Source organism: Gopherus flavomarginatus, chromosome 4 (assembly GCF_025201925.1).
Source record: "Gopherus flavomarginatus isolate rGopFla2 chromosome 4, rGopFla2.mat.asm, whole genome shotgun sequence".
NCBI classification, from domain to species: Eukaryota; Metazoa; Chordata; order Testudines; family Testudinidae; genus Gopherus; species Gopherus flavomarginatus.
In genome coordinates this window covers 210080596-210095693 of record NC_066620.1, presented here as the reverse complement: position 1 = coordinate 210095693, position 15098 = coordinate 210080596, and the positions used below count along the sequence as shown (strand labels likewise).

The following is a 15098-nucleotide window of genomic DNA, read 5'->3' as shown; positions in this document are numbered from 1 at the left end:
ATTTCGGCGGCAACACCTCTCGATGATGCCGCTTGCTGTCAACAAGTGATATCATCGAGAGGCGTCCCCGGTGAAATTCAGGGGCGACGCCTCTCGATGACATCACTTGTTGGCGACAAGCATTGTCATCAAGAGGCGTCCCCACCGAAATGCCGCTGAATTTCGGCGGGTGCTCTCCCGGGGTCCAGGACTCGGGTGCATTAAGATGCCCCCGCAGGTGCCATGGCGCCCGCGGGCACCGTGTTGGGGACCACTGTTTTAATCTAATCATAGAAGATTAGGGTTGGAAGAGACCTCAGGAAGTCATCTAGTCCAATCTCCTGCTCAAAGCCCTGGGTCAGAGCAAGTGGGGGCCCCTCTCCACCCCTTCTTCCTGCACATTCCTACTCCACTGTGCTCCTGTGGGGGAGCGGGGTTGGAGAGTGGGAATTTGCCTCTGTGCCCCGATACCGCTCCCTGGTAGGAGCGCTGGGCGGGAGAAGTGGGTCGGGGTGTGGGGTCGCCCATTTTACTGGGGCCTCCCAAATGACTGGGGCCCTTGGGCACAGGCCCTGTTTGCCCAGTGGCTAATGTGCCACTGGATATGAGTGTCATAATTACTAAAGGATTTGTATTGTGTAATGTATAACAGTTGCCATTTAAAAAGTCAGCATTTACCAAGTTACTATAAGATGGTAGCTAAGATATTACAAGTATCAGAGGGATAGCTGTGTTAATCTGGATTTGTAAAAGCAGCAGAGTCCTGTGGCACCTTATATACTAACAGACGTATTGGAGCATGAGCTTTCATGGGTGAATATCCACTTAGTTGGATGCATGTAGTGGAAATTTCCAGAGGCAGGTATAAATGTGGAAGCAAAAATCAGGCTAGAGATAACGAGGTTAGTTCTATCAGGGAGGATGAGGCCCTCTTCTAGCAGTTGAAGTGTGAACACCAAGGGAGGAGAAATTGCTTTTGTAGTTGGCTAGCCATTCACAGTCTTTGTTTAATCCTGAGCTGATGGTGTCAAATTTGCAGATGAACTGAAGCTCAGCAGTTTCTTTTTGAAGTCTGGTCCTGAAGTTTTTTTGCTGCAGGATGGGCTACCTTTAAATCTGCTATTGTGTGTCCAGAGAGACTGAAGTGTTCTCCTACAAGTTTCTGTATATTGCCATTCCTAATATCTGATTTGTGTCCATTTATCCTTTTCCATAGGGACTGTCCAGTTTGGCCTATGTACATAGCAGAGGGGCATTGCTGGCATATGATGGCATATACATTGGTGGACGTGCAGGTGAATGAACCGGTGATAGTGTGGCTGATCTGGTTAGGTCCTGTGATGGTGTCGCTGGTATAGATATGTGGGCAGAGTTGGCATCGAGGTTTGTTGCATGGATTGGTTCCTGAGCTAGAGTTACTATGGTGCGGTGTGTAGTTACTAGTGAGAATATGCTTCAGGTTGGCGGGTTGTCTGTGGACGAGGACTGGCCTGCCTCCCAAGGCCTGTGAAAGTGAGGGATCATTGTCCAGGAGGGTTGTAGATCCCTGATGATGCGTTGGAGAGGTTTTAGCCGGGGACTGTATGTGAAGGCCAGTGGAGTCCTGTTGGTTTCTTTCTTGGGTTTGTCTTGCAGTAGGAGGCTTCTGGGTACACGTCTGGCTCTGTTGATCTGTTTCCTTATTTCCTCGTGCGGGTATCATAGTTTTGAGAATGCTTGGTGAAGATTTTGTAGGTGTTGGTGTCTGTCTGAGGGGTTGGAGCAGATGCGGTTGTACCTCAGTGCTTGGCTGTAGACGATGGATCGTGTGGTGTGTCTGGGATGGAAGCTGGAGGCATGAAGGTAGGCATAGTGGTCGGTGGGTTTTCGGTATAGGGTGATGTTAATGTGACCATCACTTATTTGCACCATGGTGTCTAGGAAGTGGACCTCCCGTGCAGATTGGTCCTGGCTGAGGTTGATGGTGGAGTGGAAGCTGTTGAAATCGTGATTTTTAGAAATGAGTGCCTAGAGTTAAGCTTCCAAGTCTATACGTAGGCACATAAATAAGTGGCCTGGTTTTCAGAAGTGCTGAGCAACTGCAGCTCTCATTGAAGTGAATAGAAGCTGCTGCATGATCAGAACTTTGGAAATCAGATCATTTGCTCAGGTGTCTAAGTATAGGCACCCATTTTAGAAAATCTTGTTCGTGGTTTCTAAGCCTAAGAGAGAGCTTAAGGAAGCAGAGCTATGAAGTGTTTGAAGCCTCCTGTAATATTTGCAGCTATTCTTCTCCTACAGTCTGTAAATAACCTGAACTGAAGAACATGTATTCACAGAGTGTTGGTTTCAGGAAAATGTGACAAATGGATACGTAGAAACTTGAACAATGCATCCGTTAGCACTATTTAATTCAACCTGTCGTGCAGTCTGTGTTCGGTGTGCTTATATGTGTAGAGTGCAAGTAACAGAAAAGATAAAGAAGCATGTAGCTTGTTTGCTACTGAAATATAGACGATTGAATAGTTTAGGAAGGAATGATCTGATTAGAAAGTAATGACAAGTGAGACTCTTTTCATTTCTTTGGCACTGAGTTTTGATGTGTGATTGGTGCTGAAATTTTATCCAAAGGCACTGGTGTCCTTTTTCTGTTTTTGCTGCTTAGTTTTCTCCTCTGATCTGGGCCTCCTTCTCTTTGCTGACATTTTCAGACACGTTAGTCATTAGACACTAAATGAGAACATTACACTCGTTACACTGACAAACTAGCATTTTTCCTAAAGGTTGTAGTCTTTCATTGGAAATTAAGATTGAAGACCTTCTTTTTTACAAGACTCAGAAGAAATCCACTGGTCTTCAATTATGTACTGTATATTGATGGTGCACAGCAGTAAGAAGTGTTATATGAAATAGCAGTAGGGGATGATCAGGCCTGATAGCCTGTGTGTCTCACAGTGGGTTACTAATCATGCCACGAGGAACTTTTTTTGTGGATGCCTCACTTTCTCACAAGGCAGTTCACAGGTTACTTCTGTTGCTACACCAGTTTTCAGGCTGCTGCTAATTCTCTCTTTTCCTAAACTTTGTCAGCCATCACAGAAGCAATGAATCTAACACTTTCCTGTTGCATCGTTTTCCTTTTCTTCTACCCCCCTCCCCCCAGAAATATACAAAATCAGACTCTCATATTAAATTTGGAACTTTAAATAAACTCAAATAAAAGAATATACCAGCTACAGGTCAGGAAGCTTTATTAAATCAAGCAGCCTCCCTCGCTCTTCACCCATTTGCGCAGGACCAGCACAAAACCTGTGCACGCATCCCTCTTTGCCTCTGTTTTACGTAAGCAGCATCAACACATTGTGAATCTTAATAGCTGTTGTGTTTTTTTTTTTAAAAAAGCTCCAGCTACGGGATTTATTTGGGTCAGTGAAAATCTCAGTTTTCATTTAAAATAGTAGTAAGTTTCTAGCCCACATGGTTGCCAAGAAGCTTGAAAACATGGCCTGAGTGTACCCTAATGGCTCAAACACTAGAAGGCATATAAAAAGAACTCAAAATGCTTTCATGGTTTTAAACCAGAGTCATGATTGTTTGGGGTTGGCACTACTGAGGCACCACACAGTGGGTGCTCAGCACTTTCTGAAAATCAGGTTTGTCTAAGGCATCTCCAGTGGGGCCCTCAAAGAGAGGTCCCCAACAGCATTAGTCACTTTTGAAAATCTTAGCTTGGAGATCCATTAAATTAAATTTTGCATTCTTAGGTGATGCATAATGCCCTCTGCACTGTGAATTTTGCTCTTGGTTTAACTTTCATGTGATCAGAAATAGTACCAAAAGAATTCTTGGCTGCAAGTGAATGGATGTACCACAGTAAACAGTTTTTAATTTTTAATGTTTTAAGAAAAAAATACAGACTTTAATCTTGACTCAATAAAGAACATATTCTGTTAAATTAATAGGTCCAGTAAATGCTGTTAATTTTGTGGCAATGCCTTTATCAGGAATCTAACTTAATGGATTTTTTTTTTAAATTTAATGGAGCAGTAATTTTTCTCTGGGCTTGTATATAATAGCAGCGCAGTAAATTAGCTTAAAAATAAATGAAGTGAATTGAGTTCACCCAGGTGTCTTTCAAAGAAAGTATTTTTTTTTAAACTTTATAATCAACATCTTGCAACTTATTGATTATCACAAAGTATGTCTTATTTATACAGTACTATAGGTGTGCTTTACAGACAAAGCATGCCAGCTTCCTGCTCCAAAAAGCTTACAGTCTAGGGTCCCGATCCTGCAGCTGGATATATGTGACGTTTCCACAGAGGCACTGAGTGCTATTCTGGCATACCTGGGGATTTAACCTGAACTGGTGCACAGTTATTATGGAGAGACACACAGGTGCTCCATTGTTAAGGTTGAAGCTATTTTCCTCTGATAAATCCAATTTTTCTCATACTCGTCCCTAGAGTGACCAGACAGCAAGTGTGAAAAATTGGGACGGGGATGGGGGATAATAGGCGCCTATATAAGATGAAGACCCAAATATCGGGACTGTCTCTACAAAATCGGGACATCTGGTCCCCTTACACCTCCCCCTTTTGTCTTATTTATTGTAAGCCACTAGCTAGATTACCCTAACTTGGAACTAATCCCTCCACCCCCTTCCAATATGTAACCATCGCTCTGCCCCCATAGCCCAGGGCTTTCAATCTTCCTACAATTCACTTTATAATTTCCCTCACTCCAGTTGCAGATCATCCTGATCTTCCCCCCCAAGTATCTGTCTGTAAATGTTTGACCCAGACTGGGATTACTTCTGCAATACACCTGACTGCTAATGGAAAACATTCATTTTAGAGCATTCCTAAAACAATACAATACCCCAGTTCAGCCTGGTTTGCTCACAGTAAGGTGTTATACTGTATGTAAAGCCTAATAATCAATATGACGAGGTCCTGTGGGACCTCACTCTGGAAAGTGATTACAGAACAGAGAGCTACAGCAGCCACATTACCTTGGGTTCGTGCTCTTTGATCTCATTGTGTTGCTCTCACGACGAACTCTCTGACGTATATGGTCAGATAACTGTAAATGCTGATGTCAATGAAGGGCCTGAGGAATATTCTGGGATCGGATCTTGCATGTTGCATTTTGCTTTAAAGCTCAGATATTTCATTCAGCTTTAGAGTGGAGTCTGTTTCATCCCACAGTAACTATATGGATCCAAATTAGTAGATTTCCCTTTTATGCTGGAGGCAGTGTATTGGGAGTAGGCACTAGATATACTACAGAATATGTTTTGGAACTGTTATCTATTTTCAGCCCAGCACAGCCAGCCTGGCACACACAGGTAGTGGAGAGAGGACTCTGCTCTTATCTTGCATAAAAATTCCCCTCTGTGAATTAGCAGTGCCAGAATGTTAGCTCCTGCCTCCTCCACATGCACATTACATTCTCCAGTGTCACAAACCTCATGTTATGCCTAACACCTGTGCAGATTCAGTGGGGCAGAGGAAGGACTCCCTATGTCCTCTCTCTCTCTTCCAATACACTTGTGGAGCCTTAAAACTGTAGCCGATGGCATATGTCTCTCTGCTTCCACAGAATATCAGATCCACAGAATCGCTGTTGTGCTGTCAAGAGAGCAATTGGAAATGGAATATAAAACAGGCAGTCACATAGTGGGGAAAATCCAAAAAGACAACTTAATTTAATTAAAACTCAAGTGGAGCAACTTTTCGGCTTCAGTAAAAGAAGTGGTGCAGTTTTGTTGAATTCAGTCTAGTGCATCAATTCTTCTAGGAACCGAGTGGAAGAAGAGTTGGAATTTGATTACAGTGGAGACTAAATACACTTTGTGTGAAAAGTGTTTCAGTTTCAGAGACATGCTTGAAGGTGGAAGATAATTGGGTGGCAGGCGTTTGAGGATAGAAAACAATTGCACATCAGTGCTTGGGTGGAACTACTATCAATTTTGAATTGTACAGTCAATGGAGCCAGTGAAAACCAGACTTGCTGTTTTCCCCTTTTTGCCCCCGGCCTTCTCCCTCCCAGGTTAAGCTTTAATAAACTGAAGTAGTAGTCACATCTGATCCATTGTGTAGTCTCTAATGATAGCAATAATTTAATAATCTTAAAACAGTATAAGGTATGGGTAATCTGTAATGCAGAAGCAGAATAAACTATACACCATTGCCTATTGTTGAAGTGATTTTTATTGAATTAATGTGACATTAGACTATGATGCATGAATTTTTAATTTAGCTTACTGATTGGCAGTGTGGGAAAAGGTCAAAATTACGTTTGGTCATGTCAAAAGGCTTTTAATCCAGCAGTAACAATACAGGATTACATTTTTCCTGCTTCCTCTGTACAGGTCAGAATTCCACTTTTAAGAATGCTTCACTTGTGACTGTGGTGATGATTATTCATGTTTATATAATACTCACTCTGTGTCACTTTAGAAATGGATAAGTTGTCCTAAATGTACAACCAAAGTGGAACTCCAGTTTGTCCATGGGGGTTTAGAACCTATGGAAAAACAGACCCTTCTTACCTAAATTCAGACATCACTAGAGTTATACAAGTGTTTTTATGGGATAACAGCCAGTATTGAGAGATAAATTGATATAATTTGGACATACAGATGAATAATCAAAACTTAACATATAGCTGTGCCATAGCTATTCACCAGTCAAATTTCAGGCTTTCCTAGAGCCATTATGAAAAGAATATTTGTGTTTCCATAGCAATTGATAGTTTACTATACTTTTCTTTTCTTCTTGTCTTCTAGCTAAGCACCATGTCAACGGAAACAGAACAATGGAACCTTTCCCAGAGGGAACACAGATGGTTTTATTTGGTAAGATATCATGTCTAAAAGAAAAAACACTAAATTGTATGGAGGGAATACATGCCAAACTTCTTGATTTCAGCAACACTCCTTAGGGTTTCACAATCTGGACTGTTATAGCCATTTTCTAACCATCATAACCAACAAAAAACAGTTGGATTTTTGGTGAAGTGTATGACCAAAAAAGTGGGTATTGCAAGTATTTTGCCTTAGTTTGACAGACAGTATATTTTATCCTTTATTTTAAGTATCTTGTATAAATACAGAGTAGCAGTTATTTGCATATGATAGGCCCTGTGACATAGTTCAGTGCTTTATACAAAATTCTGGAGGTGATTTATGACTCTACACCTCCAGTGCACTCAAATACTTGTGGTGAAAGTTTTATCTACTTTATTTACATAGCTTTCTCAGTGGACTCCTTTATTCCTTCCTTTCTGCCTAAGGGACAGATTCTGATACCTTTACTCACACAGCAATAGTGCCTTATTTTATGAGTAAGCCCATTGACTTCTCATTGGTTGACAGGTAAGCCTTCCAATTTTATGTCCTCCCATTTCGTCTGCTCACTGTACCAAAGGTCTTCATAAAATACCTCCCAGTAGTCGTAGCACATCTCAGATACAAGAACATATTCATTTATCCTTATCTTGACAATTGACTCCTAAGGGCCAACTCTCAACAGGGTCTCTCCTCTGCAGTTTAGTACACATGTGACCTCGTGCAGTCCCTTTAGTTGCTGATCAACGGGTAGAAGTCCTCCTTCATAACTCATGCAAAGGATCACCTTTATGGGTATGGTCCTACACTCTACTCAAGCCAGGGCTTTTCTCTCAGAAAGAAGATGCCTAAAGATAAGTTTCAGGGATCCAGTTTGCAGATGATGCGGTTTTTCTTTGAGTGCTTGCTCATGTCCATTCAACTTAGGTGTGTGTGCTCACCACATGCACCGATGCCAGAATATTTTTCCCTCAGCAGTATCCATAGGGACTGGTTCTGGTGCCCCCAGGAATGGTGTGCATATGCTGCGGTATATAGGGTGCTGCCGGCTATAACCCTCCCCTCTCCAGTTCCTTCTTGCCACCAGTGATGGTACTGGAACTGTTGCTGCTTCAGCCAGCGCTGTTGCTGTCTCGTTCGTATGAACTCATTAATTCTTGTATTATAGTGCATATAGTTTTTGGTTAGTGTTAGTAAATCCCTTAGCTATAGTTAGAGATTTTGTAGGTCCCAAAACGGGACTTTGCATCAGGACAAGGCATGCTCCAGTCCCCAGGCTTTAAGCCCTGTGATCACTGCAAAAGGCCCATGCCCATTAGTGATCCACAGAGCAGCTGTATGTGTTGCTTGGGCGAAGGGCACGTTAGTGAAAAGTGCAAAATTTGCTAGTTCTTCAAGCCAAGGACTAAGAAGGAACGCGATATTCACTTAAGAGCGCTCCTTATGGAGTCAGCCCTCACCCTGGCACTGGAGCAACGCTCCAACTTGGTGCCGAGCACTGTGACCTTGGTATGCAGTGCCCCACCGGGACCATCCACTGGCTGGCACCAGTCCCCATCTATGGCTCCAACCAAGAAGCCCAAAAAGATGGTGCAAGGCCGATCTCCAACCTCCTGCAAGGGAAAGGATAAGACTGGGTGCAAGCAAGGTCCCATGCCAGGCAACTCTTCACCCCCATTGGGATTTCAGGCCCAAGCTCTGGTTGAGTAGGGTAGCCCAGCCTGCTCCCCGCCAGCCACCCCGGATAGTGGCAGATGCCTTTGTCAGCTCTGGGAACCGTCCATGCCAGAGACCCTGCATGCGGCACAGGAATCGTAGATTATCAGGGTTGGAAGGGACCTCAGGAGGTTATCTAGCCCAATCCCCTGCTCAAAGCAGGACGAATTCCCTACTACATCATCCTAGCCAGGGCTTTGCCAAGACGGGCATTAAACTTCTAATGAAGGAGATTCCGCCACCTCCCTAGATAACCCATTCCAGTGCTTCATCACCCTCCTAGTGAAATTTTTTTCCTAATAGCCAACCTAAACCTCCCCCACTGCAACTTGAGACCATTACTCCTTGTTATGTCATCTGGTACCACTGAGAACAGTTTAGATCCATCCTCTTTGGAACCCCCTTCCAGGTAGTTGAAAGCAGCTGTCAAATCCCCTCTCATTCTTCTCTTCTGCAGACTAAACAATCCCATTTCCCTCAGCCTCTCCTCATAAGTCATGTGCTTCAGCACCCTAATCATTTTTGTTGCCCACCACTGGACTCTTTCCAATTTTTCCACATCCTTCTTGTAGTGTGGGGCCCAAAACTGGACACAGTACTCCAGATGAGGCCTCACCAATACCGAATAGAGGGGAATGATCATGTCCCTTGATCTGCTGGCAATGCTCCTACTTATACAGCTCAAAATGCCATTAGCCTTCTTGGCAACAAGGGCACACTGTTGACTCATATCCAGCTTCTTGTCCACTGTAACCCCTAGGTCCTTTACTGCAGAACTGCTGCCTAACCACTCGGTCCCTAGTCTGTAGCAGTGCATGGGATTCTTCTGTCTTAAGTGCAGGACTTTTCACTTGTCCTTGTTGAACCTCATCAGGTTTCTTTTGGCCCAGTCCTCTAATTTGTCTAGGTCCCTCTGTATCCTATCCCTACCCTCCAGTGTATCTACCACTCCTCCCAGTTTAGTGTCATCTGCAAACTTGCTGAGGGTGCAGTCCACACCATCCTTCAGGTCATTAATGAAGATATTCAACAAAAGCAGCCCCAGGACCGACCCTTGGGGCACTCTGCTTGATACTGGCTGCCAACTAGACATAGAGCCATTGATCACTACCCATTGAGCCCAATGATCTAGCCAGCTTTCTATCCACCTTGTAGTCCATTCATCCAGCCCATACTTCTTTAACTTGCTGGCAAGAATACTGTGGGAGACCGTATCAAAACCTTGCCAAAATCAAGGAATAACATGTCCACTGCTTTCCCGTCATGCTCTGGTCATGTCCCTCCCGGTGCTGTCCACACCTGCTGTTCCTCAATCATGAGGTAGACCCTCGTTTAAAACTGCCACAGTCCACCCCCCAGTGGCAGCGTTCCCTGTTGCGGGGAAAATCCTGCCAGTGCTCACCCTTCTGTAGCTGCGAATCCTCTGATGGTGAAAGGCAGATGCAGCACAGCCCCATTTGGTCCCTGGACCTTGGGCATAGGCAGAGAGGCTCGAGGCACAGCTCGCCCGCGACCAGGCGCAGACCTCTGGAGCCAAGCGCCCCCCAGCAGGAATACAATCCCAGCACCCGGTATCTCAGAGGCCACAGTACCACTCCAGAAACCCCTTGAGGGATTGATGCTACCATTCCTTTGACTGTCACTGATCCCCTAGGATGGCCTCACCGCGTGTAGGCACTTCTTGTCACTGGGCTCGTTCCAACTCCCGGTCCCATTCCTTATCTCAGTACCATTTGTCAAATGTGAGACGTAGATCGCCAAGTCCAGGCCATCGCAGATCCATCGAGCACCACCAGTCCCCAAGACCCCATTCCAGATTGGACTCCCGGCAGAGTTACTGTCATCGATCGGGGCAGAGCCACTGTTCTGCTCTGTCCTGGTGGCTTGGGAGTGACTGCTCAAGATCCAGCCCTGGTTCGGAGCAAGATTCCCTGAGGATGGGACAAGCTCCGGTACCAACAGTACCGGCTACATTGTCGGCACTGAAACTGGCCCCATGGCCTCAGGCACAGTGGCCAGCACCGAGGTAGCCATGAGGGTTCACCCTGGTCGCCCGCTTGGTGTCCGGAGCCTTGGAAAGAGCAGCTGCCTCTCTCTCCTGCTTCAGTGCACAAAGCCTTGGGCGCAAGGACCCCGCAGGTCCAAGAGGGAGTAGGGGAGAAAGCCACTGGGTCACCAATGGTTGAGGAGGACCCTACAGCACCGGCACCCTCCTCCTCGTCACCAGACGAGGCTATAATGAGGCCCCCTCCCCCGTTCCTCCAGATGATGCTAAAGTGCACCAGGAACTCCTCAGACTCTCTCTTCTATGTCCTCTGCTCCACGGCATCGGCTAGGGTGGCTCTGCCCCCTTCATGAAGAGGTCTCAAAGATCACCAATGTTCTGTGGCAAACTCCCTGCTCCCCAGCTTCAAGAGGGCTGAGCACAAGTACTTTGTGCCATCCAAAGGCCACTAGTACCTGTACACCCACCCTGCTCCCAACTCCCTACTGCTAGAGGCGGTTAACCACATGGAGCGACAGGGTCAACTCGGGGCTATCTCTAAGACTAAAGACCCCCAAGAGAATAGACTTGTTTGGGCATAAGGTTTATTCCTCCTCTACTCTCCAGTTGAGGGTGGTCAACCATCAAGCCCTCTGGGATGCTATGATTTTAACATGTGGCAAGCCATTGCCAAGTTCGAGGTCTTCCTCCCTGAGGTATCTAGGAAGGAGTTATGGGTGATCATGCGCTGCGCATCCTGGCTGCTCTTCTCTGGCTTGTCCACCGAGATTCAGCAGTCGATGCAAGACCTTCCCTTTGATGGGCAGGCTCTGTTTCCGGAACAGACGGACAATCAGCTCCATGGCCTAAAGGACTCCCGCATGACCCTTAAAACGTTGGGCCTGTATGTTCCCGACCCTGCCCACAAGCAGTTCAAGCCACAGCAGCCTCAGGGTCAGGGGGAGCCACCCTCGCCAGGAGCCTCCCCATAAGAAATCCAGAAAATACAAGTGGTGTCCTAGCTAACAGCCTTCACAGGCTTCTCAGTCAAGCTCAGCCTGCAACAAGGAGGGGGGCAAGCGCCCATTTTAAGGGTATGCCTGAGGGCGACCTACCGGACTGTTCCCAGGATCCTTCTTCCCCTATTTTTGCCAACCGCCTTTCTCCTTTCCTCCCTGCGTGGGCATCTATGACATCGGACCTATGGTCCTCAGTATGGTGGCATGGGGTTACACCCTTCTTTGCTTTCTACCCCTCTATTGCACCTCCCCTCCCCATCCCTCTTCAGGGACCCTTCTCATGAGAGTCTCCTTGCGCAGGAGGTAGAGGGGTTACTGCAGCTAGATGTGGAGGAGGTCATTCCTTCAGAGTATTGAAATAAGGAGTTCTGTTCCCATTACTTTTAATCCCAAAGGCCAAGGGCAGTCTGCAACCTATCCTGGACCTGAAAGACGTGAACCTCTTCCTAATGAAGCTGAAATTCTGCATGGTCTCCCTGGCTTCCATCATCCCCTCCCTGGATCCAGGAGACTGGCACGCCGCCCCTGATCTGAAGGATGCGTACTTTCACATTGCCATCTTGAAGGGACACAGATGCTTCCTCTGGTTTATGGTAGGTCCCAACCACTATCAGTTTGCGATCCTCCTGTTTGGCCTGGTGACAGCGCCACAGGTATTTACCAAGTGCATGTTGGTGGTGGCTGCTTACCTCAGATGTTGGGGTGTCCATATCTACTCATACCTTAATGACTAGCTAGTCAGAGGCAGCTCCAGGTCCAAGGCCAAAGAGATGTTGCAATGCTGTCAGCCACTTGCTGTTGCCTGGCCTATTGGTAAACGACAAAATCCACTTTAGTTCCGGTACAGAGGATAGAGTTCTTTGGGGCAGTGCTCGACTTGACCTGCACCAGGGCATTCCTGCCACTGTAGAGATTGATGGTACTGACGGACCTCATCGCGGAAGTCTGTTTCCCCTGACCATGGCCAGGGTTTGCCGGTGCCTCCTAGGTCACATGGCAGCATGCACATATGTGATGTGCCATGCCAGGCTCCGGATGCGACCCCTGTAGCAATGGCTGGCAATGGTCTACTCCACCTCAAGGGACCACCTGGAAAAGGTCGTTGCCATCCCTGTGACAATACTTACCTTGCTATGATAGTGGACTGATCCCAGGAAAGTCCTGGAAGGAGTTCCCTTTGTCAGCACTCCTCACTCAGTTGACTTGGTTTTGGATGCCTCGGACCTCAGCTGGGGGATGCACCTTGGCACTCTCCAGACCCAGGGTATGTAGTCCCCAGAGAAAATGACACTACACGTAAATGTCAGAGCTCAGGGAAGTTCGCAGGGCTTGGCTGTCTTCCTACCTCACTTGTCGGGCAGAATGGTCAAAGTCTTGACCGACAACATAGCTTCAGTGTTCTACATCAACAGACAAGGGGGAGCACGATCCTCGACCCTCTGCTAAGAGGCACTCTGTCTCTGAGATTCCACAGAATTCATCTAGAAGTGTGTCACCTTCTGGGTGCCAAGAACATGCTAGCAGATCACCTAAGTGGGGACTTCTCTTACTCCAAGTGGGTGCTCCACCTGGAGGTAGATGGAACAAAGCAGAACAGGAGGTGCCACAGGTTTTGCTGCAGACAGGGTCTGGGCAAGGGCTCCCTGTCTGATGCTTTCCTCCTGCCTTGAGCAGGAAACCTGATGTACACATTCCCTCTGATTCCACTCATCAGCAAGGTCCTAGTGAAAATCAAGAGAGACAAGGCTCAGGTTATCATGATTACCCCAGCGTGGTCTCGCCAGCACTGGTTCGGGATGCTGTCGAGCCTGGCAGCGATCCCTCCGTGGTCCCTGCCAAACCGACCAGACCTGCTGTCACAGGATCACAGTCAACTCTTGCATCCCAAGCTCACGTACCTCCACCTCACTGTGTGGATGTTGCATGGGTGAACCCTGAGGAACGGGCCTGTTCAGAAGAGGCCCAGAAGGTCCTATTTGAGAGTAGAAAGCCCTCAACTAGACAGACAGACCTGGCAAAGTGGACGAGGTTCTCCTGCTGGGCGGCCGAACGGGGCATCTCCCTTTCACATTCTTCAGTGAAGTCCATCTTAGACTACCTGCTTCATTTGAGGAACCAGGGCATGGCACACTCCTCTATCAGGGTGCATCTGGCAGCCATTTCCGCCTTTCATCTGCCAATCCAGGCGCAGATAGTGTTCTCCCATGACATGACAGTCAGGTTCCTCAGAGGTCTTGAGAGACTTTTTCCACAAATTCGGTCCCCAGTCCCTCAGTGGGATTTCAACTTGGTTCTGTCCAGGCTCATGAGCCTGCCCTTTGAGCCGTTGGCCTCATGCTCCCTGTCTCACCTATCGTGGAAGATAGCTTTCATGGTGGCGGTGACATTGGCAAGCCAAGTCTCTGAGCTGCGAGCCCTGACCTCAGAACTGTTGTACACAGTCACCTGTAAGGACAAGGTCCAGCTCTGGCCCCATCCGGCCTTCCTTCCCAAGGTGGTGTCCGCTTTCCATGTGAGCCAGGACATCTTCCTTCCGGTCTTCTGCCCTAAGCCCAATGAGATTAGTGAAGAGAGGCGCCTTCACGCATTGGACATAAGAAGGGTCCTGGCTTTCTACCTAGATCGGACAAAGCCTTTCTGTAAGTCAACTCAGCTTTTCATCTCTACAGCTAATAGAATGAAAGGCCTCCCAGTGTCCACGTAGAGGATTTCTAACTGGATCACCTCTTGCATTTGCACGTGCTATGAGTTGGCAAGAGTCCCTCTGTCGCCAATCATCAGAGCCCACTCAACCGGAGCACAGGCATCTTCAGCTGCCTTCCTGGCACACTTCCCAATCCAGGACATCTGTCGAGCCGTGATGTGGTCCTCGGTGAACACAGTCACTGCTCACTGTGCTGTCACTCAGCAGGTCAGAGATGATGCTGGGTTCAGCAGAGCTGTGTTGCAATATACATATCTATGAACTTCTCTTACCCACCTCCAGGGGGTGCTGCTTGGGAGTCACCTAAGTGGAATGGACATGAGCAAGCACTCAGAAGAAAAGACAGTTACAGAAAAAAGTAACTCGTGTTCTTTGAGATGTGTTGCTCATGTCCATTCCACAACCGCCCTCCTTCCCCACTGTCAGAGTTTCCGGCAGGAAGGAAATGAGGTTGGGGGAACCAATGGCACCTGTGACAGACCCAGACCAGTGGGGTACAGGAGTCTGGTAGAGGGCAAATATACTGGTCACTGAGTGAGTAGTTTTCTGTTCCCTGTGTGACCAGAGCAGGGGCTGCGCTAGAGTAATCAGGAATCTGCTAGAACCAATTAAGGCAGACAGGCTGATTAGATCAGCTGCAGCCAATCAAGGCAGGCTAATCAGGGCACCTGGGTTTAAAAAGGAGCTCTCTCCAGTCAGATGGGGAGGAGCCAGAGGAGAGGAAGTGCGTGTGAGGAGCTGGGAGCAAGAAGCACCAGGAGCTGAGAGTGAGAGGGTGTGCTGCTGGAGGACTAAAGAGTACAAGCGTTATCAGACACCAGGAGGAAGGTCCTGTGGTGAGGATAAAGAAGGTGTTTGGAGGAG

At 47.2% G+C, this 15098-nt stretch overlaps 1 protein-coding gene across 4 annotated transcripts in view; it reads left to right on the top strand.

Moving 5' to 3' along the window:
- MSRA (methionine sulfoxide reductase A) overlaps positions 1-15098 on the top strand; it is a 438170-nt gene that overhangs the window by 166438 nt on the left and 256634 nt on the right. For all 4 annotated transcript variants that reach the window (XM_050948949.1, XM_050948950.1, XM_050948952.1 and 1 more), the window contains exon 2: positions 6752-6820. In XM_050948949.1, coding sequence (XP_050804906.1) covers positions 6752-6820 — 69 coding nt within the window. The remainder of the gene's footprint in view (positions 1-6751; positions 6821-15098) is intronic.